The sequence below is a fragment of the Macrosteles quadrilineatus genome, unplaced genomic scaffold (assembly GCF_028750875.1).
Source record: "Macrosteles quadrilineatus isolate MER2022 unplaced genomic scaffold, UCM_ALF_1.0 Scaffold_4__1_contigs__length_99947679, whole genome shotgun sequence".
Taxonomy (NCBI): Eukaryota; Metazoa; Arthropoda; class Insecta; order Hemiptera; family Cicadellidae; genus Macrosteles; species Macrosteles quadrilineatus.
The window spans coordinates 3379082-3405524 of NW_026542597.1; the positions used below are offsets into that span (position 1 = coordinate 3379082).

Genomic DNA, 26443 nt, shown 5'->3' on the forward strand with positions numbered 1-26443 from the left:
TTGCAAAGTTGGTCACACATGTGTTATTTATTTTTCTCCTAAACTTAGTTGAAAAAAAAAACAATAAACAAATGTAAATGTATACCAACTCCTTTGCACTATAGTCGAAGCATTTGTATGTAATTTTGTTAACTCCTTTTTACAATTTTCGTCTTTTACAGAAAATAGTATTCATTTATATTTAATGGGTTTTACGGTTTGTCTTAGGAAAACAAAGATCAATATAACTTAAATATGAAAAGCTAGATCTCCACTCTTTTCTTCGTGTTTAATTAGCTTGTTTGGGCGTATATTGGATTATACTTTTACCAACTCATATTGCAATAGTAAAGTGATTAGGCATAGCTATCACATTAGTTTTAAATATTATGCCATGTTTATGTAAATACAACCATGATGGTAGGCTAATGTTGCTTAAAGGGTTATTACAGACACTTTTCATCACACATGTAAAACACTCTACCCAACGTTTCAGCATCTAAAAACTCATCTCGTACACAAATGAGAAAAAACTTAACACATTGTAACATTGTAACTTAACATATTGTACAACTAACAATACACAAACTCCAACCTAAGTTGGAATACACTTCAGAGAACATTCAAGTATAGGCTATCCACTGTATAGCAGTCAAGTCATGATCCTAAATGCAAAATACAACAAATCAAAACACAACAAAATCTAAAATGTAATAAAAGAAAAAAATAAGATATGTGGTTTCAGCTGTTAGCCTATGATAAATACATAATACAATAAAGTTAAAATAAAGTTAAAATAAAGTTATATGATAACTAAAAAGTGAGAAATAGTGACAAGTTCTCACACAATATCTTTCGTCAAAGTTTGGCAATTTTTGGTGCAGGTTTTGCCTTTTTTGAGCTGTCATTGGTTGGAGGAATAAAAATAACTTTAGATGAACGGGATTTTATTTCTTCCACGGTCAACGTTCAATTAAATATGCATTCTCATATACAGTCAATTTAAATATAATTTCAAAATATAATTGCTTTATTTTTCTTGAAAAACAATCTTTCTTTTATTTTCATTATAATTTTTCTATATTTTAAGAAATATATGGGGTTTTGTAGAACTATTTAGTTTTAATTATTGAAAAGTCAAGTAACATTACTGTGCGCAAAACCTATACAAACAATTGATTGCAAAGAAGATGCTTTGTTCTCAACCACAGTTTATTTATCTTTCATATTGTCCCACTTATGTTCGTATTTTAACTAACTATGAATGTAGAATGAAGTATTCACCTTTCCAAGTCGATGTCAGTACTGATCACGATACCGTTACAATCGACACGTAACTAGTCTAAACCTTGTTAATAATTTTAAAATAAACTAACTACAATTCCTTCTATAAAAAAAAAAAATAATAATTAAAAATTTATTTAAAAAAACTTGTATTCGGTTTAAAAAATATTCTTTCCAAGCTAGAGATGTCTGATATGTCTAAAATAGGTCAAATTGTTATGAAGTTTATGTGCAGTTTTATTTTATTGAATGCTACAGAGAGTAAAATGATGATTTAGTTCAGAAAGCGTTTTATACTCAGATTTATAAGTTCCGCTCGAGCTTTAATAGTTTATGAAGCAATATAGCATTTAATAAGTTTATACCATAGCATACCGTGAATTTAAAGAACCAAATTCTATCAAACTGTGTCCACTCCCATTGAAAACACAAAGCTTGAGTATAACTGCAATACGCATTTTACACCTATATGCCAACCGCGTACAAAGGACGGATACTCTGCTATTAAATAAATAAATAAAGCAAATAACTCAAAACAACATTCGATAACTTCCATTCACATAATAGTGCAGCTTGATTATCAGCATACTTGTAATTCCTTAGCATCCAGAACCTAGAAATTTTCAAATATATTTCCATCCCTGTTTTATTTATCAGTTAACTAAACCTGTAAAAACATGAAGAAATAAGGGTTCACTAACTTAATCCGTTACCAAAGACACCACTGTCGAGTATAATTATTTATCTCATACGGCAACACCCAGTCGTAAATATCCATTACTTTCAAAAGATATAAGAAATCATCGCGGCCAATTGTATCATTGTTTGAAAGATTGGTATATCAACCGCATACTCCTCAGTGTTGTTTGCATACACATTCCTTTCACAGGGTAGGTAGACAATAAGAAGCGATTGTTGTATAATAAATTTATTCCTGAAAGACGAATATATACAAATAAGAATCCTTGTCCCTGGATCAAGTGTGTTAGGTAAAATATTTGATAAACTTGTGTTTCAGCAAATCTCTAGTTATATTTGTGATATTAATAAGTTGTATAAATACCGATCAGGCTATAGTTTTAACTATAGCACCCATACTGCATTGGTGTCAATAACTGATGATGTAAGAAGAGCAATGGACAGTCGTGAAGTTACTATTATGGTTTTGTTAGATTTTTCTCGTGCTTTTGATAGTGTCCATCATAAAATGTTACTGGCATTTATGAGATCTTTTTCTTTTAGTGATAGCGTTGTTAGTTGGTTCGAATCATATTTATCAGATAGACAACAAAGAGTTAGAACTAGTAAAGGTTCATTGTCAGAATGGAAGTGCAATCCCATTGGCTCTACCTTGTCTGCAATGTTATTTTCTCTATACATCATTAAAATTTGCGATTCATTGGTTTTTACTAAATCTATTCTCTGCGCAGATGATTTTCAATTGTATTTACATGCTCCTGTTAAAAATATTAATAATGCTATTGATATGTTAAACACTGATTTGGACACTTAATTAGAGTGTTGCAATGGTCATGACCTAAAACTAAATATAAATAAATAAATATAATTTTAGGTACTAGCAGACTATTGAACACAATAGATTTGGAAGTGGTCCCTAAAGTAATGATAGATAACAATGCTTTAGAGTATCAAACTACTTTTAAAAACTTAGGTTTAAGAATGATGAACAGCTTATCATGGTCCGAACAAGCTAGTTACATACACAGAAAGGTATATCAGTGTTTATACCAGTTAAAGCGCATGTGCTTCAATCCCTCTGAAAAGTGAAGAAAAACTTTAATTTTAACATTGGTTTTTTCCCATTTTTGATTATGATAGTGTAGCTTTTTGTGATATCAGTAATGCTCTGTTAACTAAACTTTAGAGAGCACAAAACGCTTGTATTAGATTTTTTTAGATTACAATTACATGAACACGTGACAGAATATTGTAAAAGATTAAATGTCCCGAAGGTTAAAGAGCGATTAGAATATAATACTCTCGTCTTAGCTCATAAAACAATTAAAAGACACGAACCAATGTATTTATTTGAGAATTATAGATTTATGAGGAATGTTCATCTTAGACAGACACGTTTTGGTGATAATATTTTACATTTTACTAGACACAAGACAGTCATATATACTAATTCTTTCCATGTTCATCAATCAATACGTTTGTTAAATTCCCTCAATGATGAAGTTAAAAAGTAGTATTAGTGACAAGATTTTCGCAAAAAGACTCAAAGCTAAACTCTTAGAAAAATATAGTTTGTAAGATGTTCAATATAAACATGTTTATAATAAGAATCCTGACAATTTGTTTTCTTTTTTTTGTATCTATATATAGTATACTAAACATAGTTGGGTTTCTTTTTCTTTTACAGTCCAATTGTATAAAATAGTGTGTTTGTATTATAGCTACAACATTTCATTAAACAACTTGTGAATAAAAAAAAAATCGGCATTGTAATAAATATTTTATTGAGTGTAACCACAACAATGTATTGTAATGTGTTTTTTGTGCCTGTTGTGATGGAAGATTGGACCATCGAGGTCTAAATCAAAGCAGGTGAAATAAAGAAATGTCAATTGTCAAAATGTCTCTCTCTCTCTCTCTCTCCCTCTCTCTCTCCCCCTCCCATTCTCTCTCTCTAATAGTAATATATGAAGAGTGAATTTTGATATTCACTCTTTTTCATTTCTTATCGTCATACTTTCATTACAACATTTTAGCCAAGAATTAAATAGTATCCTGTTTTATTATAATTAATTTTAATCACAACGTAAAAAATATTTAATTTTTTGAAATTTTTTATGCGGCTGCCGGTGGTGGCATTGCGCGATAAGACAACGCGTTACGCGTAAGGGTAATGCATTACGCGAAAGAGTAACGCGTAAGAGTAACGCGAAAAAGTAACGCGAAAGAGTAACGCGAAATGCTTAACGCTTAAGACTTCCGCGAAACGCGCCCGCGCGTAGGAGTAACGCAAAAGTGTATGTAAGACTTCCGCGAAATGCATTTCACAAGCCCTCTATTTTGCTGTCCCACGCATCAATCACCTAGTCTAGACAACGTTAATCTCTTGACACAGGTGGCAAGGGTAGCGAGGGAAGGGGCGATGTAGACACCCCTTATCTCCCTGTGAGTTCCACATCACTGTGGAATGCGGATTAAAATTTATTTTGTTTTTTTTTACCATTTATTTTACTACAAAATCTTGAAACGCTCAAGACTTCCGCGAAACGCATCCGCGCGTAAGAGGAACGCGAAATGCGTAAGAGTAACGCGTTACGGAAAATACTTCCAAAAATCGAGCCAGCACATTTTAATGTATAACTTCCGCGAAGCGCATTACGCGAGAGAGTAACGCGAAAGAATAACGCGAAAGAGTAACGCGTTACCCTTACGCGTAACGCGTTGTCTTATCGCGCAATGCCACCACCGGCAGCCGCATAAAAAATTTCAAAAAATTAAATATTTTTTACGTTGTGATTAAAATTAATTATAATAAAACAGGATACTATTTAATTCTTGGCTAAAATGTTGTAATGAAAGTATGACGATAAGAAATGAAAAAGAGTGAATATCAAAATTCACTCTTCATATATTACTATTAGAGAGAGAGAATGGGAGGGGGAGAGAGAGAGGGAGAGAGAGAGAGAGAGAGACATTTTGACAATTGACATTTCTTTATTTCACCTGCTTTGATTTAGACCTCGATGGTCCAATCTTCCATCACAACAGGCACAAAAAACACATTACAATACATTGTTGTGGTTACACTCAATAAAATATTTATTACAATGCCGATTTTTTTTTTATTCACAAGTTGTTTAATGAAATGTTGTAGCTATAATACAAACACACTATTTTATACAATTGGACTGTAAAAGAAAAAGAAACCCAACTATGTTTAGTATACTATATATAGATACAAAAAAAAGAAAACAAATTGTCAGGATTCTTATTATAAACATGTTTATATTGAACATCTTACAAACTATATTTTTCTAAGAGTTTAGCTTTGAGTCTTTTTGCGAAAATCTTGTCACTAATACTACTTTTTAACTTCATCATTGAGGGAATTTAACAAACGTATTGATTGATGAACATGGAAAGAATTAGTATATATGACTGTCTTGTGTCTAGTAAAATGTAAAATATTATCACCAAAACGTGTCTGTCTAAGATGAACATTCCTCATAAATCTATAATTCTCAAATAAATACATTGGTTCGTGTCTTTTAATTGTTTTATGAGCTAAGACGAGAGTATTATATTCTAATCGCTCTTTAACCTTCGGGACATTTAATCTTTTACAATATTCTGTCACGTGTTCATGTAATTGTAATCTAAAAAAATCTAATACAAGCGTTTTGTGCTCTCTAAAGTTTAGTTAACAGAGCATTACTGATATCACAAAAAGCTACACTATCATAATCAAAAATGGGAAAAAACCAATGTTAAAATTAAAGTTTTTCTTCACTTTTCAGAGGGATTGAAGCACATGCGCTTTAACTGGTATAAACACTGATATACCTTTCTGTGTATGTAACTAGCTTGTTCGGACCATGATAAGCTGTTCATCATTCTTAAACCTAAGTTTTTAAAAGTAGTTTGATACTCTAAAGCATTGTTATCTATCATTACTTTAGGGACCACTTCCAAATCTATTGTGTTCAATAGTCTGCTAGTACCTAAAATTATATTTATTTATTTATATTTAGTTTTAGGTCATGACCATTGCAACACTCTAATTAAGTGTCCAAATCAGTGTTTAACATATCAATAGCATTATTAATATTTTTAACAGGAGCATGTAAATACAATTGAAAATCATCTGCGCAGAGAATAGATTTAGTAAAAACCAATGAATCGCAAATTTTAATGATGTATAGAGAAAATAACATTGCAGACAAGGTAGAGCCAATGGGATTGCACTTCCATTCTGACAATGAACCTTTACTAGTTCTAACTCTTTGTTGTCTATCTGATAAATATGATTCGAACCAACTAACAACGCTATCACTAAAAGAAAAAGATCTCATAAATGCCAGTAACATTTTATGATGGACACTATCAAAAGCACGAGAAAAATCTAACAAAACCATAATAGTAACTTCACGACTGTCCATTGCTCTTCTTACATCATCAGTTATTGACACCAATGCAGTATGGGTGCTATAGTTAAAACTATAGCCTGATCGGTATTTATACAACTTATTAATATCACAAATATAACTAGAGATTTGCTGAAACACAAGTTTATCAAATATTTTACCTAACACACTTGATCCAGGGACAAGGATTCTTATTTGTATATATTCGTCTTTCAGGAATAAATTTATTATACAACAATCGCTTCTTATTGTCTACCTACCCTGTGAAAGGAATGTGTATGCAAACAACACTGAGGAGTATGCGGTTGATATACCAATCTTTCAAACAATGATACAATTGGCCGCGATGATTTCTTATATCTTTTGAAAGTAATGGATATTTACGACTGGGTGTTGCCGTATGAGATAAATAATTATACTCGACAGTGGTGTCTTTGGTAACGGATTAAGTTAGTGAACCCTTATTTCTTCATGTTTTTACAGGTTTAGTTAACTGATAAATAAAACAGGGATGGAAATATATTTGAAAATTTCTAGGTTCTGGATGCTAAGGAATTACAAGTATGCTGATAATCAAGCTGCACTATTATGTGAATGGAAGTTATCGAATGTTGTTTTGAGTTATTTGCTTTATTTATTTATTTAATAGCAGAGTATCCGTCCTTTGTACGCGGTTGGCATATAGGTGTAAAATGCGTATTGCAGTTATACTCAAGCTTTGTGTTTTCAATGGGAGTGGACACAGTTTGATAGAATTTGGTTCTTTAAATTCACGGTATGCTATGGTATAAACTTATTAAATGCTATATTGCTTCATAAACTATTAAAGCTCGAGCGGAACTTATAAATCTGAGTATAAAACGCTTTCTGAACTAAATCATCATTTTACTCTCTGTAGCATTCAATAAAATAAAACTGCACATAAACTTCATAACAATTTGACCTATTTTAGACATATCAGACATCTCTAGCTTGGAAAGAATATTTTTTAAACCGAATACAAGTTTTTTTAAATAAATTTTTAATTATTATTTTTTTTTTTATAGAAGGAATTGTAGTTAGTTTATTTTAAAATTATTAACAAGGTTTAGACTAGTTACGTGTCGATTGTAACGGTATCGTGATCAGTACTGACATCGACTTGGAAAGGTGAATACTTCATTCTACATTCATAGTTAGTTAAAATACGAACATAAGTGGGACAATATGAAAGATAAATAAACTGTGGTTGAGAACAAAGCATCTTCTTTGCAATCAATTGTTTGTATAGGTTTTGCGCACAGTAATGTTACTTGACTTTTCAATAATTAAAACTAAATAGTTCTACAAAACCCCATATATTTCTTAAAATATAGAAAAATTATAATGAAAATAAAAGAAAGATTGTTTTTCAAGAAAAATAAAGCAATTATATTTTGAAATTATATTTAAATTGACTGTATATGAGAATGCATATTTAATTGAACGTTGACCGTGGAAGAAATAAAATCCCGTTCATCTAAAGTTATTTTTATTCCTCCAACCAATGACAGCTCAAAAAAGGCAAAACCTGCACCAAAAATTGCCAAACTTTGACGAAAGATATTGTGTGAGAACTTGTCACTATTTCTCACTTTTTAGTTATCATATAACTTTATTTTAACTTTATTTTAACTTTATTGTATTATGTATTTATCATAGGCTAACAGCTGAAACCACATATCTTATTTTTTTCTTTTATTACATTTTAGATTTTGTTGTGTTTTGATTTGTTGTATTTTGCATTTAGGATCATGACTTGACTGCTATACAGTGGATAGCCTATACTTGAATGTTCTCTGAAGTGTATTCCAACTTAGGTTGGAGTTTGTGTATTGTTAGTTGTACAATATGTTAAGTTACAATGTTACAATGTGTTAAGTTTTTTCTCATTTGTGTACGAGATGAGTTTTTAGATGCTGAAACGTTGGGTAGAGTGTTTTACATGTGTGATGAAAAGTGTCTGTAATAACCCTTTAAGCAACATTAGCCTACCATCATGGTTGTATTTACATAAACATGGCATAATATTTAAAACTAATGTGATAGCTATGCCTAATCACTTTACTATTGCAATATGAGTTGGTAAAAGTATAATCCAATATACGCCCAAACAAGCTAATTAAACACGAAGAAAAGAGTGGAGATCTAGCTTTTCATATTTAAGTTATATTGATCTTTGTTTTCCTAAGACAAACCGTAAAACCCATTAAATATAAATGAATACTATTTTCTGTAAAAGACGAAAATTGTAAAAAGGAGTTAACAAAATTACATACAAATGCTTCGACTATAGTGCAAAGGAGTTGGTATACATTTACATTTGTTTATTGTTTTTTTTTTCAACTAAGTTTAGGAGAAAAATAAATAACACATGTGTGACCAACTTTGCAATACTGGTTTGATTAACAAACGTTAAAATTGCACTCCCAAACAATTTACCCGTATTTATTTGTTTTTTAGAATTTTCTATTGTTTCTACGTTGATAAAACTATAGGTATGACATTAATAAATCCATGTATTATAACTAGAGATAATTTTATAATGTTACCTAAAATAACCAAACAAAATTATATTTTATATTACATTGTCCATAAGTGAGATTTAATTTTGTAACGTTTTCGTTATGACGTATAATAAAACATAACTAAAATATTGGTGATATCTTTGTCTGAAATTAATTCAATTAAATGTTTTGTCAAAACAGCTAACTATTTTTTCAAGAAATCTAACAAAAAATAATCATTCAATAACACCTTTTTGAAGACAAGCAAAACTCAACAGGGACAATAGTTTCGTTTTATCAAATATTATCTCCGTGGTGAAATTATTCAGTTACGTAACCTACTTTTTAACTGATTAACTATCAACCAACAAAGCCCGTATATTATTCTGATTGTGCGTTGCCTAGACAATTGATGTTCCTCAAGTGAGAAAATGTCAGATAATAGTTCTGTAAAAATATTAGTTTTATAGTATTATGTAACGTTATCAGCTAAATTATACGACTTTTAATTTTAGTGAAATTTTTGAGTACAGTCTAAGCCAAAACTAGAATCAATATATTTTTGTACTCATACCTATACAAAATAGATGTGTATTATCAAACCTAGTTATCTTTAAAAAAAAAAACTTAAGTACGACAACAATTTAAATTAAACCATAAAAACTTGAAGTTTTTAACGTAATTTATCTTATTTACTAACTTTATGTATAGGCACAAATCCAAATTCTTAAATTTCTTGAACAAGAGTGACAGTTTAATTAGTGGAAAATGGATAAATTTATACTCATTACGGGTCATGTAGGCATTAAATGATAATTATTTTTTTTGAAGAAAAAGTGATATAATAACGATAATGTTTGTATTTCACACCTTAATTACTCTCCCAAGGAATCTACAATTTAATCGTGGAATTAGTAAATTTGTTGGGTAGTAAAATCGATTCTTGGTGACCTGCCAAATCGTAATGATTAATCCTGTTATTGCTTTCTCATTAGTTGCATGGATTGAAAAAAAAAACTATAGAATAATTTGTTTAATACTTTTTATTTAAATTAAGCTAAAAATTAATTTTACGTGTCATGGTTTGAATATTAAACAGCATTTAATTAGTGAAACACTTTCGCTTGGAGCACTGTTGTTGGGGAGCGGCTGTAGCTGACAGTGAGCTAAGGCAGTGAGTGATGGTGTGTAGTGAGGGTTGGCTTGGAGACCTCCCTCGATGCATAGGCAGGTTCCAGACAACAAAGGATGACCCTGAACCTTCGCGAAGGCGGAAGAATGGGGTGGGGGCATAGTGGTGAGGCGTTGGGCGGTGGGGGTGTCGAGGTGTGAGTGTGGGGGGGTTGGTGTTGGGGCGGGTGGGGGTAGCGTGAGTAAGCGGGAGGATCGTGAGTGAGCGGGAGGAGCAAGGGTTGGCTTGGAGACCTCCCACATAACTCGTGGTTTACATTTAACACTCTATTATATGTTGTAACCTTAGCAGAATATGTTAACGTAATAATGTTTCAGTCTGTTCTATTCTTAGTTTAAAACGAAACTATCTAAATGTGAGTAGCATCTTCTCTCTTCATAGTCCGCAAAGTAAAATAAACTAAACTATTGGACTTGAAAAACATACACTTTTCTTACAATTTTGTGTCATATGTATGCTATTTTCATAGTTTCATAGTTTTCATAGTTAGTCTATTACATCACTATTCCTACCAATTTTTCAGTTGGGTTGGTCGTTCAAACAGTCTGGTAGGTAAAACGGTTAAAATATTTGAAATATGTGAAATACTGCTCTCTGATTGGTCAAAATAAGCTAACATCCTATTGGTGGTAAATAAGTGTGCGCTATGGGGAGAACAAAGAATACAAGGGATGAGTGGGGGCCGCTTGGAGAGCAGGTGTTGGGGAGCAGCTGCGGCTGACAGTGAGTGATGGTGTAGGGAGGGTTGGCTTGGAGACCTCCCACAATGCGTAGGGTGGTTCCAGACAACAAAGGATGACCTTGAACCTGCCCGATGGTGGTAGGGGTTAGCGACGGGGGTGGGGGTGGCGCCGGGGGTGGCGTCGGGGGCGAGGGTGTCGGGGGCGGGGGCGTCGGGGGCGGGGGTGGCGTCGTGTGACGTCAGCCGCTCACTGCCGCTCAAGCCGCTCACTCCCGCCGGGCCGGCAAAAATAGCCTACTTACGTATGGCACTTCAACAATATTCACAGCATAATTTAAGACAATTAATTACACTTCGTTGTGTTTTGCAAGAATTCTATTTACACATGCACGTAATTTGAGTTATCCGTTAGGATAAGTAAATAAATAAAAATTTTATGTAATGATTTTGTAATACTAATGTAATATATGTAACGATATGTAAAATCATCGTGACGTTTTTGAAGCAGATAAAGTAACAAGGAGAGGTTGGCTGGAAATATTGTGTTTTTTACTTTCTCATCACAGTACTTTTTATCTCACCGAAACTCTTTTAAAACGCGTTTTAATAAGCTGGTAAATAGCTAAGAATTTTCAGTTTAAATTGTTTACTTATATTGTGGAGTTGTAAATTAGTGATAAAAACGTGACATTTTACAAGTGTAAGTTGAGACTCTAATGTCAGTGACGTAAAAAATAAATGTGAAAAAAAGAAATAAAAAACAAAAAAATTACGTTTGGGTATATTCTGAGCTTGGCAAACCAATATGACAACGTAGTTTTATAAATAAAATAAATTAACTTTAAGATAATCGGGAATACATTTTTTACAGTTTTGTTACATTGTTAGGAGATTTTATGTGAAGAAACAAAGTGTAATATATTTCAATTATACCTGGCTTATAATTTAATATTAACAATTATGTGAAACATCTGTCAAATGTTTATGTTTACATTTTTCTATCATAATAAATATACAGTTTTGTTCTAACATTTAAAGAATCACTTTTATTACTGAAATATGTTTTACAAAGCGAGGTTGCACTTTTTCTATATTAATTAAAAAAAATTATAAGTTAAATAAACAACGTATTCCGGTGGTCTGAAACTAAATCTTTTCAAAATTATTCGAAGTAAGGAAACTATAGGACCAAGATGGTCGAGAGGTTGACTTTCAGTATGCGTTTTATTTGAGCCAATTTGACAATCATGACTCATAATCATAAAAACCGCAACCTTGACGTTGCAATAACCCTACTTAGAATACAAACATTTATATAGTAATTACGTGTTTTAATATATAAAAAAGCGTTACATACAAAAATTGTATATACTTGTTTAAACTCAAATACTTTATTTTCAACCAAAAACCACGTAGGGGCTACTACGAAAGTTATAAGGTATATTATGTGTTATAATCACTCAAATGGCCTTAAACAGCCAAATGAGAAAGTTCAACATTTGAAAGCCGGGTAGTGGTTCTGGCATGCGGTTTACTGGAGGTCTAACCACCCTCTTGACATAAACTAACATTTCTAATAATCAACACTTATTTTATAGCTAAAAAGTGAAATATGTAATTATAAAATTACCATACTTGCTTTAATGAATGTTGAGGCATATACCAATCGTTGGTTGTTAGCTATATTAAATGTAGTATGTATTAAAATTTTCACTGCAACACAAATGGATAATATGTAGACGTGTACACAATTTTCTTTCTCTTTAACGTTTTATTAGTTTTTATCTATTTTTTGTTTAATACAAAAGAAAAAAAATCTTAATCAACATCGTATTTTATTGTAAAGTATACGAAGTAGTGGGGTTCTCCCTAATAAAAGCCGTTATAAGTTATACAAGAAAAATATTAGCTATAAATGATATCCGTCTAATAAAGAAATGCAGCATTTAGAACTGGGTTAATATGTATCGATTAAAAATAAATTACTTTTATGGTCAAGCAAGTAGTAGTCTATGTCAAAACATAATGTTATGAAAGTATGTTGAATTTATAAATTTTGTTTTCTGTATATAAGCATCATAGCCTACAGCAGGGCCAGCGTAATTGAGTTTTAAGTAAAACTCATCAGATAAAACTCAAATCCAATAAAACTCTGCGGCATGAAAGCCCTTTTTTGAATAACGGTGGATACACTCATCGGCCAGTGTAGTCAATATTTTCAGCTTTTTCCCCTATTTAACCCTTCCTATGTGTTCATGTTGGTATTTCTCGGCAGCTCTCAATAATAAATGATGTCGCTTTTCAAATGTTAAGGATATCATTAATTTATTATAATTTATATTGGCAAGTTTTAGAGCTCAATTATTACGCATAAAAATACTATGTATTTTAAATAAATTATTTGGGAATAAATATTACTTTGGTATTAAGAATTCTGCGTGTTTTCTTGCTTTATCTCATCTCAATAGTTTTATATTCAAAGCAAAGATCATTTGTAGCTGAGCAATTTAACGCTGTACAGTATAAAACAATTAACGATTAAAACAAAATTAATTAACATTTAAAAGAACAGACTAGTGTATCAGTTTTGAGCTAGCAAGCAATGTAGATACTGAATATAAACGGGCGATACTTTTGAAAACAAAAACATCCGAAAAATCCTCCACGAGTGTTTCGTATTGAAGTGTTTGTAATGGAAAATTACTAGTAATTAAAAGAGTATCATCATAAAAAATTTAATCTTGCTATAAAAGTGTTTAAAGGTTGTTACTGGATTATCAAAGTTAATGGAAAACGGAGTGGGCTGTAATTGAATAGCAGCTTCTCGTCCTGGTCAAGAAAATTAGATTTTATAACTTTTTTTAAAATCTCCAATTAAGTAAGGTTTTTGGCTAGATAGCTGGGGTAATTTTTGTTTATATTGTAACTCAAATACGGAGTAAGTTAACCAATAACTATGGGGAAAAAACTGAATCGGTTCTAAGATCTTTGGATAAAACTGTTAAAATTTATTTCTAATAAAAACTTAAATACTACTTGCTTAGTTAAAATAAGTTGTTTTGAATGCTGATTTTAGAGCCGTGTCAGAGTAGTCCAGGCTGAATAGTTAAACACGATCGTCACATGAATCAGCTGTTTTCATGGTCGTCACGTTTAACGTTCAAAGTGAATACTGACTCACGTGTGTTACTCGCAAACCATTCAATGATTAAAACCTTCCATGAAAACGTAATATCAACTCGACGGGTTAGTATTTGACCTTACTTAACGCAGATTGTAAACAAAAAAACAATCGTTTAGTTTAAGCCACATTCCTTAAAATTAAAACTTCCTGTATCCCCAAAAAATGTAAACATTAATATTGTAAATTAGTGATGAGAACATCACAGGTAAGAACCGCAGACTCAGTTATTGGTGAGGTCAATTAAACGGACAGACTACTAGACTAGTCAGTTACTGACGTAAACGTCATTTGTGGCTCGGATATTAGCTTGTAATTGTCGCTACTGGCGGACTGAATGGATATATCTGCTGCATAAATTGCTACTACATTCTCCAGAACATTTCAATTTTTTTTCAATGTGACCTCTTTAAATAGATACGATATTTTTGCTGTATTTTCGTGAGTTAAAAAAACTACCCTCTGGTTTTAAAAATATCTCGGATATTTGAGGTCGTCCGTAAAGCAGGTGCTCATCCTCTTCAAACATTTTTATTGGTAAATGAAAATACTATAACAATACTGGTTTAGTAATACATTTGTTGTAATATTACATCCATATTACGTCTAGTTTCTTACGACTTTGTATTTTATACAAACTGCACCCTCATGTGCTCTAGGTTGATTATAAACAGCTAATTTGTCACATTAACTGTGTCACATAGATTAAATGTTTAAAAACAATCACATTGTTATTTATTTATTTATTTATCATTTCAACGGCTGACGCCAATACATAGATGATTGATAGAGATACAATTTAAAGGAACTAACAAGATGCAAATGTGATACAATTCAGAACAGTAACAAGCTACGAGAAAACAATAAATACAACAATAAATAGCAACAATAATAAGTTGACAAACATGCAAAATTCACAATAATGATCTACTAATTAAGACAATTTTTGATAATGACATTTGAGTGCAAAAACAGAAACAATAATTATGCATAACCAAAAAAAGCAAAGCAACAAACCAAACATATCAGAAAATAGCGAACCAATACTGCCGTGCAATTAAAAAAAAAACTACAGAAAGGGCAGTAGAAAAATTTGCGTACACAGAGAGGCACAGGTACAAAACTCAGAAGGAACTTCACCACTTCGAAATTACCACATACTTTTTGAAAGCAGCCAACGACATATTAAAAAGGTCAATATCATCAGGTAGAGCATTGACGAGACGTTGGGCTCTGGGCAGTAGGCTGAAGAGATGATAGTTGGTGCTGAGGTGCTCACGAGAGAAGAGGTCCTTGGATCTTGAAGATCTACCTGCCCTGAAGTTCAGAAGTTTGAGAAGTCCAGGACACAGTATGAGGGTTATTGTTACTAGTAGGTCCCATTGACGCCTTGCTTTCTAGCTGCAATTCTAAATACCCCCGCCGCAGCAAACCTGCAGACTAAGCGAATTTCCATTTGACTGATTGGATTTACACTGAAATGTCTACTTAAAAATATAACATTTATTCTTGATTTAAATAGAATTAGTTTAACAAGTACTTAGGTTTGCTGCATCAGGGAGGGTAAAACCTTTTTTTTTGTAAAATGTGAATAGGTAGTGAGAAATAAAAACATTTTCCAAATTTGATCAAAATATGTTCACAAACAAGCAAACTACAACAGTTTACTTATTCTCCATAAGAATAACATGGGAATTTTAAATTTACAATTTTTTGGAATTTTCTCCGTAACTGTTAGGCGCATAATAACGCTTCAATATACTAAATTATTTGTTTTTTTAAGCTCTACAAAATGGTTTGGAAAGAAATTGCTAAATTTTATGTTTTTTGGGTCAAAAATAGGAAAAACCTATTTTTACCCCATAATACCCCCCGTAAACCCCCGTTCCCATGGTCCGATCATGCTGGATCGCGAACTCGTTCGAATAAACGTACGTTTACACGTTTTCACCAAATTTCATCCAAATCGGATCATTTTTGCTCGAGTTATCGTGCTGACGGACATATATATAAATATATATATAAATATATAAATATATAAATATATAAATATATATATATATATATATGAATTTGAACGGATGGTGTTTTTGGCCTCTAGGGACCTCAAAACGAAAAAAAAATCGGTCCCGCGTCCAGGTCTTACCATGAGTACTACGGTAATAGCTTATTCCCTATATGGGAAATTCGCTAAAACAACTGTGAAAACACCAAAATATTGAGTATTTTAAAATCATGGTTTGTTTGGTCATTTTCTACATGTCACAATACTGCAATGCAGTACTTCAGTTAGTCTATTACAATAAAAAAAACTTGATATGATTTTAATTATTAATTGTCCAGGAAATTGCATCCTGGCATGTGTTGGGGTTGTTTTAGAATAATTATTCTTAAATATATTACACTAAGTTAAAAAGTTTCTTCTCTAAAGTGCAGCATTGCAAAGAAATATTGCAGTTCAATCCCTTAGAAAATAGTAACGTAATGTAAATTTAAAGTCTTTGAAAATAATCACTAGGAGAGATTTAAAAAACTGAAGAGAGTATGTTTACATTAAAACATGTTCTATAATCTAAATTTGTTCCACAACCATATTAAATTTAATTTACGTTTTCACAATAAAGAGGATTTCTCGCGAAGCTCGAAAGGTCGAGTAATTTAATCAAGCGTAAATTCATTGCCAGACCTCTCTCCTCTGTACACGGTACACACAAATACGAACTTATTTACCACGCACGTTTTCTGAAACTACCACTTTGAAATGCATGCTTAGTAAACAAGCATGACATAATAATCGTTAATCTGTGTTTTCTAGTACCTTAAATATGGAAGTCAACAGTTACACATAAAACTTTGAATGTACTAGACGTAATTTGTGATTACAATGTATCTTGGTATTGTAATATCAGTAAAGTTTTCATGTGTTAAATCTACTGTAAAACGTTGATGACTACTTTTGAAAACCGACCACATATTCCTCTCTAGGTGGAAGTTTAGTTTGGGAGAATTTAAACCACCTGTTGAACACACAAACCTCAACCCTCCCTTACCCCCTCCCATGCCTCTACACAGTTCTATCATGTCCTGGTTAAAACCCATCATCGTTCCCAGCAACATAAGGTTTGCTCATTAAATAGATCTTATCAAACGCATTTCTACACTTTAACCATATTTATTTTAAGTGATTACACTTAAGTGATTACATTTATTTTAAGTGATTACACTTAAAATATTTTTGCATGGATGCAATAAGATAAAAGGACAATGCGAATATACTAAATTATGATGTTAATACAATTATTTGGATGAAAGGAAATATAGAAAGAAATTATTGTTGTGCAATTGGACAAAAGGTAGCAGGAAATATATCTGAAGAAAAGGTTGGACACAAACCACATTGCAGATGTAAAAAATTGTGATTCTTTGTCTTTCGATTTGTGTACCTTGAGTCGTGTAAGCTTATAAAATCAAAAATATTTTGGTAACATACAAACAAATTACCAAGAAATATTTGGGGAAGTGTGAGTCAGCAAAATACATATGTAAAATGTTCCATCATTAGCTTCGTAATTTTAGTTTTTCATCAAGTAAGTGAAAAATACGGTATACAAATGTCAATAAAAGAAGAAAATGTTAAACATCTTGTTCCAATGAACCTAAATTGTTTACAAGTTACCTTTACCACAGCGAGTTGTTGTCAGCTGACTCCGCTAATTACTAATTAACCTCCATTAGCTCATTACGCACCAACAAAAGAAAACCTCTTGAAAGGGCTTTGATAACTTTTCCATCTGGTCCATTAATAATATTAGCCAAGCAGCTATTAGATCAAATGTCCTTTATGTATCATTATCTACCAAAAGTTTCGATGAACGGAAATATTTCGAAATAAATATGAAGACATGTTTTCGTGAATAAAAGATAAATATGACAATTAATTATGATCAATTTATTCTTCCTCATGAAATTCCTACCAAATAATAACTATAGCCGAAAAATTATCTTTTATATTATGGACCAAACGTCACGCTATGAGCATTGACTATATATACCTACAGTACAGTAGGTATATATAGTCAATGCTATGAGTAAGCAGCATTCTCAACATAAAATAATAACCATAAACCCAATACCTGGAATTTAATGACGGAACATTGCATCTCTTTCTTTTTAAAAGGATGAATCAAATTTAGGTACCTATTACTTGAATAAAAAATAACTGAATCATGCAAATGAACGGGAGTGAGTAATATTGTAATTTAAGTGGAGTAATATCAATTATTTCATCCTAGTGCTATAAACTATGGAAGGAAGAGAGGAGCAGACGATCTATCAGCAGAGAACAGTTTATCTTGGTACACTACCTGACTGGGTGGCTTTACTACCTGCACGCTAAACTTACTCTCTTGTACAGAACCTTGAACTACCGTATGGTTGTAAATCATTCAAGGGTGAAATATGTTTTCAGCTAAGTATAAAGTTCAACAAAAATGGTTTAAATTCTAAATGGGTTGCTTATTTTTAGCGAATTTGCCATATAGGGAATAAGCTATTACCGTAGTTTGATGAAATTTGGTACAAACGTGTAAACCTACGTTTATTCGAACGAGTTCGCGAACCAGCATAATCGGACCATGGGAACGGGGGTTTATGGGGGGTTTTATGGGTTAAAAATGGGGTTTTCCCATTTTTTCCCTAAAAACAAAAACATTTCGCAATTTCTTTTTAAAAAGTTTTGTATAGCTTAAAAAAAGATATAATTTAGTATATTGAAGTGCTGTTGTATGCCTAACGGTCACGGAGAAAATGAAAAAAATAGTGTAATTTAAAATTCCCATGTTATTCTTATGGAGAAAATGAAAACTGTTGTAGCTTACTTGTTTATGGATATATGTGGATAAAATTTGGCAAACTTATTTATTTCATCCTATACTATTGACGTATGGTCAAAAACACTTTTTACCTTCCCCGTAGCAGCAAACCTAAGCACTCGTTAAATCTAATGTTATTTCAATTGGGAATAAATATCTCTTGTTCATGGAAATATTTTAGTAATAATGTAATCAGACAAGTTGAAATTCACTTAGTCTGCAGGTTTTCTGCGGCGGGGGTATTCTAGCTTAGTGCAGCTGATGTTGTGAACCTGGGCTTAAAGTGCGTCCAAAAGTATCACTAATCTAGTTTTACTAATCACTAATCTGGCCCAGATAATAGGTCTTCTAGTCCTGAAAACACCGATTTTAATCCTTCCAAACTAATATAAATAGTATTAAGTTTTGTAACGCTTTGGCCCGTTGGTTCGGAGCTCACCTTAAGCTGCTTGGTACGTCTTTGGAACACAAATAAAGAATAGTACCTTTAGGTAAGAGGAATTGTTTTTATCATGGAGTTATTTTCTAAAAAAAAAAAATAACAAGTTTAACATTAAAATAAACCAAATAGAAAACTTAGGCGGTTTTTATAGTATTTGATCCATGGACTAAGCTAAATAAAGTATGTCTACAGAAAAAAAGAGAAACAAATCAAACGATTAACTTTATGTGGCAGGAATTCACATTGGAAACAACACAATTATAATTGTAACCATGGATTCCACAGCCAAAACACCACCAATGAAGGAAGTATAACAAAATCCTTATTTTTCGTTTTCACTTTCATGAACACATCATATAGTAGTATCAATATGATGCAATAAGTTAAAAGTCTTTTCTTTCTTCTATAAATACAGCTGTAGTTAACTCAATAGGCTTAAAATGACAAGAGGGAAGAGTTGGGGTATCACTAAGTGATTGCCTATTACACTGGGTTTGGATTAACGGTTTATTTCGTTTAGCTAATGTGTGGTAATGTATAACTGTGTAGTTATAATGTTTACCTACGTCTGTTTTTTTTTTTAAGTTGCCGTTTTAGTTCAGTTCATAGAATTGTTTCACATAACAGCATTGTTTACTTTCATAACAGCATACTTTTACTTAGCAACAGGGTAACGGACCAATGAGGGTCAAGAATTAAGAGAAAAGAAGTAAAATTGTAATGCTTCGAACTTCAACTTAATTTAATTGCTAACGATTGATTTAATTAGTGATTGGTACAATGAGTCGTTGCATCACTGTCAATGGCAATGAGAGGTTATAAACGAAAACATAATCTCGCTTAGAAGTTTTGAGTAGTGATTATTAGTAATTAAAAAATAGTCGTAGATAGTGTTAACGACACGAGTAGAACATCTAAGGTACAAGCCTTTTTACTATTTTATTTTGAAAGTTGGTAAGCTTTATACTGTGAAATAGGTACACTGGATTGTTTACTAATTATTAAAATATTAGAATAAAACCAGTGAGAATTCATTACAAGAAAGATAGGAGTATTAAAGTCAAAATTTTGTAGAGTGTTAAATTATTGGACGGGAAAAGGAAGAGAAGAAGAAACCAAACTCAGGAAAAACTTTTAATAATAACTGACGGACCCAGCCCGAGCCGCTTGGGGATGCAATTTTCACGGTGAAATTCTAATTTATCCTTTGGATTATTATTGTTTGTATATTATATTAGGCTGATGGTTTTTTTTGTTTGAATCATTTTCTTCATTACATATTTACTTTATAGTTCAAAGAAGACGTACTTAACGATTCTCTTATACGGGGTTAGTAAAAAGTCTGGAGACCCCCTGTTAATTTTTTAACGGCCCATACTAGAAAAACTAAACTCGGCACACCTTTATGGCGTGTTATGAAGTACTTTTTAGGCATAACCGCCACTTGATGTACATGGAAACTCAAAAATTTTAAACGGTGGGACCCATCGAGTGACCCCTCATTTTGAAGGTTCTGGTAAAAGAAGACCAACAACGCAAACTAGAGGTCTCTATCTCAATTTGGTAAAAAATGGCAGCCAATCGAAATTCTCAGAAGTTAAATTTAACTTATTTAGTAGTCTTACGATATACTAATACTGTGCACCTCTAATTCAGTTTATCCAGCTTATTTGTCAAAGTATTTTATGATAAGCTCACCTGACAAATTCTATCTCACTTTAGCTCAAAATAAACTCCCATAGCCAATATATAGTTACGTCAAATAAATTCAATGAAGCCCAAAGTGCCTTGGTCTCCAGAGTCACCTGTAGCTTCTTCCTTTTCCATATGGATATTGCTGAACTCTTAATATTATTCTATATAGTTTATATTTTACATTACTTTTGTTTATATAATTGCATAAAAAAATAAATATTTTCCATTTTTAGTTTCGGGAATATGTTTCAGTTTTTAGGTGAGGCACAGTTTCCAGTTCACAATTTTTTGGCTTATTAGTGTTTCATGACCATAAAATTACGGAAAAAATGTAAGAAAATACTGCGTATTCAATGATATTAGAATGTTTATTGTATCATTATCGGTTCAGGTTTGATTAAAGACTATATTCTGTATACTCGGTATTCTGTTCAGGTTTTGAACATTATTATAATTGTTCGTGATATCTAAATATAATAGTGTAACTAAGAATTGGGTTTGTGGGTTATACTAATAACGATAGATTTTAAAAAACAGAGTAGATTTAAGTTTGAATTACAAAGTAACATCTGATGTCGATTGTCTAAGGTTATGTAAATTCTTTGCGTGAGGTAATATCGTTTTCTAACTTAACAATTTAGGTTGATTACACATTTTTAATAGTGCACAATAATTTCACAAAACATAAATTTGAGTGATTGTTCATGTACATGGGAACACATGTAAAAACAGGAAATGCATTGCTTCAAAGGAAATTGATTTCTACCAAAGTATTGACCAAAGATTTGAATCTCAATAGCGGCATTTATTTGAGTTTGTAACATGAACTGTATTTTTTTTTTATTCAAGCCAATCGTATACACATAATTGAGCATATATGTATAGTTTTAGTGTTTGATTTTAATGGTTCGTCAGAATTTTTCATAATATTTTGATCCGTAATGCAAGTGTTTTTTCTCTTTAAAATATGCAATATTACTTAAAAGGAGATTTATGCAATATTGCATAAATACGAGATTATCTCGGAGAGCTCAGATTATTTCTCGAGTATGTCACTAATTAAGTGCGTGCTTGAAACTCAAGCTTGCTTGAAATTTAAGCTTCGCTTTTAAGCTCATTAACATGCTCATTCTAACAAAAACGAAGAAATATTGATAACCCTCATAAAAAGAAACCAATTAAAATTAAGAAAGCATTAAAATCAAATTTTTCCTCCCAAATCCAATGAAATATTGAAACTAAAATTTAGTACTAAAACAAAATAGATTAACAGTTCAATCGGTTTTGGGCTACGAATTAATAATAATTTGCTTTAACTGAAACATAGATATGATATGATACATCAAACAAATGTTTGGGATAGACCTCATCATTTACTGGATGATTTAAAAAGATTCATTAAACTTTAGAATGTTATAAGGTTTATTAAAAAAAAAACTTATTGTATGTCAGTTTGTAAGTTTAACTATTTTGGAGCCGACCTGGAAACAAAGATGTTGGTCTTTCTCCACTTTGTACTGAACATGTATTTTCCTCAAAATTTTTTTTTTAATAATCTGAATTCCATATCACTTTTCGTTTTTAGCAGTTTGATAAAAAGAATCCATAGGTATATTTGAGCATATGACCACAACATAACGTTTTGCAGGTATGCGGCAGAGGTTTTTAAAGATTGACCCTGACTACAAGCATACACATTGGATGTGGCTTGGTTGTGATTCCGTTTGGTAGCATCAATGGCAAGACCGTAATACCTAGTAGAAGATTCTTTGTACCAAACGCGAATTCTCATAGTGTTTAGAAATACTGAACGGAATCATTGATTGATGTTTGTCTAGGAATTTAAGGTTTACGTTTAACCATTAAACGGGCTTATTTCGTGTTTTAATAATTTTTATACCATTGAGCTTTTTAAATCAAGAATTTAAAAATGACATAATTTTGAATCATTATGACATCACTTTGTAATACGAGTTTATCTTTAGATTTAATTGACCACTCATAGATTTAACCTGATCACATATTTTAAAACCCTTCATGAATGATTCTCCAAAAGTTATTTGTCGAGTATTTTAAAGGGACGTCTCCCCATATAACTCACCTTATACTTACCTACTTACGTACATCGATACAAGATGGGTTTTGGTCCAGTAAAAGAACCTCATAATACATCACAAAAGTAACGTAGATGTAACGGACTCAATGAGATTATGTTTGCCTAGTAGGCACAAAGAGAGTAAGGAAACTATCCAGATGTAGTTCATATTGAGTTATCTTTATGGAAGTGGACCTTTGTGAAAGTATCATGTATATGGTTTACTAGCTGTACCCGCGGGCTTCGCCCCGTTTAACTTCATAAGCATTCGCATGGCTCATTCACGTCCTGGTTGAAGTTCGTTCGCTACGCTCACTCACCTTTAGGTTGGAGCTCGTTCGCTGCGCTCACTTGCCTTCAGGTTAGCTCGTTCGCTACGCTAACTCACCTCCAGGTTGAAGTTCGTTCGCTACGCTCACTCACCTTTTGGTTGCAAATTAGCTGTTGTCATAAATTAAAAAAAAATAATAGTGCTGCACCCTGTTGGTAATCCTTGTAACTTTTATGCTATTGAACATCATAGAACAGAACCAACTTGTTTAATTGAAACAGCTGTTAAGATTCATTAATTCCTTTTAAAAATGAAAAATCATAAGATTAACATGGGGAACTACAGAGCCACTGGGGCGGAGCCCGAAAGGGTTTTTGAGATAAGGATATGCTTTAATGTTAATCGGGAATGTGAACTATCATCATGCCAAATTTCAGCCCAATCCGTCCAGTAGTTTATGCGTGATTGAGCAACACACACACACACACACAAACATACACACAAACTCACAAACTTTCAGATTTATAATATTAGTAAGATTTAGTACGTTTTGCTTTAATATGATTAACACTATGTATACAACTTTGTATATAATAACCATACTTTTATAAAATCAAGTTAAGAACCTAATCCCCCAAAACTAAAAACGTAGTTTTGTCAAATAAAAATAATTGCAATTATAAACTTAGTAAGTTTAAAATTTCCCCGTACTGAATTATCTAAATACAGGGTTATTCTAAAGCCCTATTTAATCCCTAAGGATTAAAGCATCATTCCACAGTATTTCCTTTTTTAGGGCAGAATAGGGGAAAGAAAGTTTTTTTAGCAATGCTATTTATTCTGCTTATGAAAAGTGTGCATTTTTAGTGCTAGGTTATGTTCAAAAACAGAAAAGCGACACAAGCAACTCTTAGTAGGAGTTATAGGAGTTGCACGAGGCTATAGGAGTTTTGTTCCTACTTATTTATATGTTATTGTTTATTGTTATACTTCTTTTTAATGTATTAAGAATTAAGTCTTGCTGCCAAAATACTCTTAATATAAATAAGTGCCTGCCACAAACTGCCTTAGAACTAGTATCATAATTCTTGTTGTACTTAGAAAAAAAACTAAAAAAAATAATGTAAACTTTTAAATATTTTTAAAACCAATCTATTGGCCCTCGCTGACAAGTTTTGTAAACTTGGCGAGGCCATTCATGTAATATCTTGAATAAATATATTTGAATTTGATCTGGACTATTTATATCGTAGCTTTAGGGACAATGTTCAGATACATAATCGTTTATAATTTGATGAGAGCCCTATTCTGAGTTCTAACATGCTATGTTTTATAAAGTCTACAAAAAATCTAAATAAACAGAAATGTGTTTATTTTATATGTAATTCAAGTAATTATCATTGTCATATTTTCTTCTTAGTTTGGTAACCATGATCCATCTTTTACATGGTTTTTACCTTAAACATTATTAAGCTGATATTTAATACTATCTCCCTAAAGAGGAGTATAATATATTTTGTCCAAAGTTGTCTTACCAAGTGACATTTTGTTCTCAGGAATTAGTTTCAAAAACAGCCAATTTCTCAATATTTTTCGAGTTTCCCGATAAAACTTACACACGGGCTTTCCGAGTATACTTTAATTTGTCCACATTTTCTCGTTAAAAACTTACAACTTTGCTCACTAATTAAATAATATTTTTATTTCATCGTGATATATCGATTCAATTAATTCCGACCGTTTATAGACTTAAAAACCATCTCACACTTTCAAAATTCTTTGATTATCCAAGCCCAAGTAAATCAAGAATATAGATATCAATCGCGTCTAATAGGAAATATTTTTACTGGAAAAGGTACTAGACACATAACTAGTTTTATATAACGATATTGAACATCTCACCTAGTGAACACGTGGAGATTTACAACCTTTCAGCCTAGTTCGAGAAGCTGTTATCACCTAGGGTTTAGATATCAGCCGCGATATCTCGTTGCCTAGCAACCACACCTGTTGCGTTCAGCCAATCAGCTCGCGCCTCCCCCTCCCCACCACTCCCCTCACAACCCCGGGAATAATTTAAACTTCTCCGATCAAACATCACTTCCATCCAAGACAATCTATCTTCTTTCAGGCTGACATTTTAATTTTAAAGCATATTTTACAGTTAGTAAAATTTTTGGAGATGTTCCTGAAATATGTATGACATTAAATGTGTATTATAACTTTTAAATAGGTTTTGGAGGTCATACCAATAACATAGGAGATGAAAAACATAAGAAGGTTAGTTCTTTTATTTTATTCTAGAACTAGGTTGTATGTGATCAAATAACTATTCTGAAACTTAACTAATCAATATTGGTTTTAATAGATTTGTTTCTATAAATTGGAATGAAAAAAATTATAGATATTTAATTATTTAACATTTTCTCTAAACAAATCAAGCAAGCCATTAGTGATAGTGACTGAGCCTTCAAGCAGCCTTAGTCCGCGAAGCATAATTTCCTAAATGTTCTTTATTTAACACCTTTTAGTTAACCATAAAATCTTTCTCCTGTTGATTTCAAAGTATATTTTTATATTCTTTAGTTTCCAAAGTTAAGACTGTATGTTTCCCTTGAAGTTTATTTTAACTTTTATCCCAGTGTAGTGAATTTCCACTTATAGGGAATAAGCTATTAACTCACTGTGTAGTGTAAATGTAAATTTGCTTGGTCGGTTGGTTTGTTGCGGAGGGGGAATTATTCCCTTACATTGGCGATAGCGTTTTCTTTTATAACAGCTTCGAGCTGGGCTGTAAAGATGCGACAATATTTGGTTTTGGTAAAAAATACAATATTAAATAGTAATTATTAATTAGTCAGTTGGTAAATAGGTGAACATTTATGGAATGATATGTTTGCGTCCAAACGAAATAATGCACATTAATTCCTATTAAACTTTTGATTTTAAAACCGATGAGTTTACACATGTAATTACAGTGTACAGTTATATGGTTACACTTTTCACGTACTACCATGTAACACATATAACAGTGTGACATGATCAATGACGTGTTTCCTTACCACTTATGTTTGATAAATCGACCTACGACAATCTCATGGAG

At 31.9% G+C, this 26443-nt stretch overlaps 2 protein-coding genes across 2 annotated transcripts in view; both read left to right on the plus strand.

Moving 5' to 3' along the window:
- Nucleotides 1-4440, plus strand: part of LOC128991685 (voltage-dependent calcium channel type A subunit alpha-1-like) — a 15615-nt gene extending 11175 nt beyond the window's left edge. Inside the window, exon 6 of the mRNA XM_054414783.1 lies at nt 4358-4440. Coding sequence (XP_054270758.1) covers nt 4358-4440 — 83 coding nt within the window. The remainder of the gene's footprint in view (nt 1-4357) is intronic.
- LOC128992038 (voltage-dependent calcium channel type A subunit alpha-1-like) overlaps nt 1-26443 on the plus strand; it is a 348577-nt gene that overhangs the window by 3862 nt on the left and 318272 nt on the right. The gene's annotated exons all lie outside the window — the stretch shown is intronic.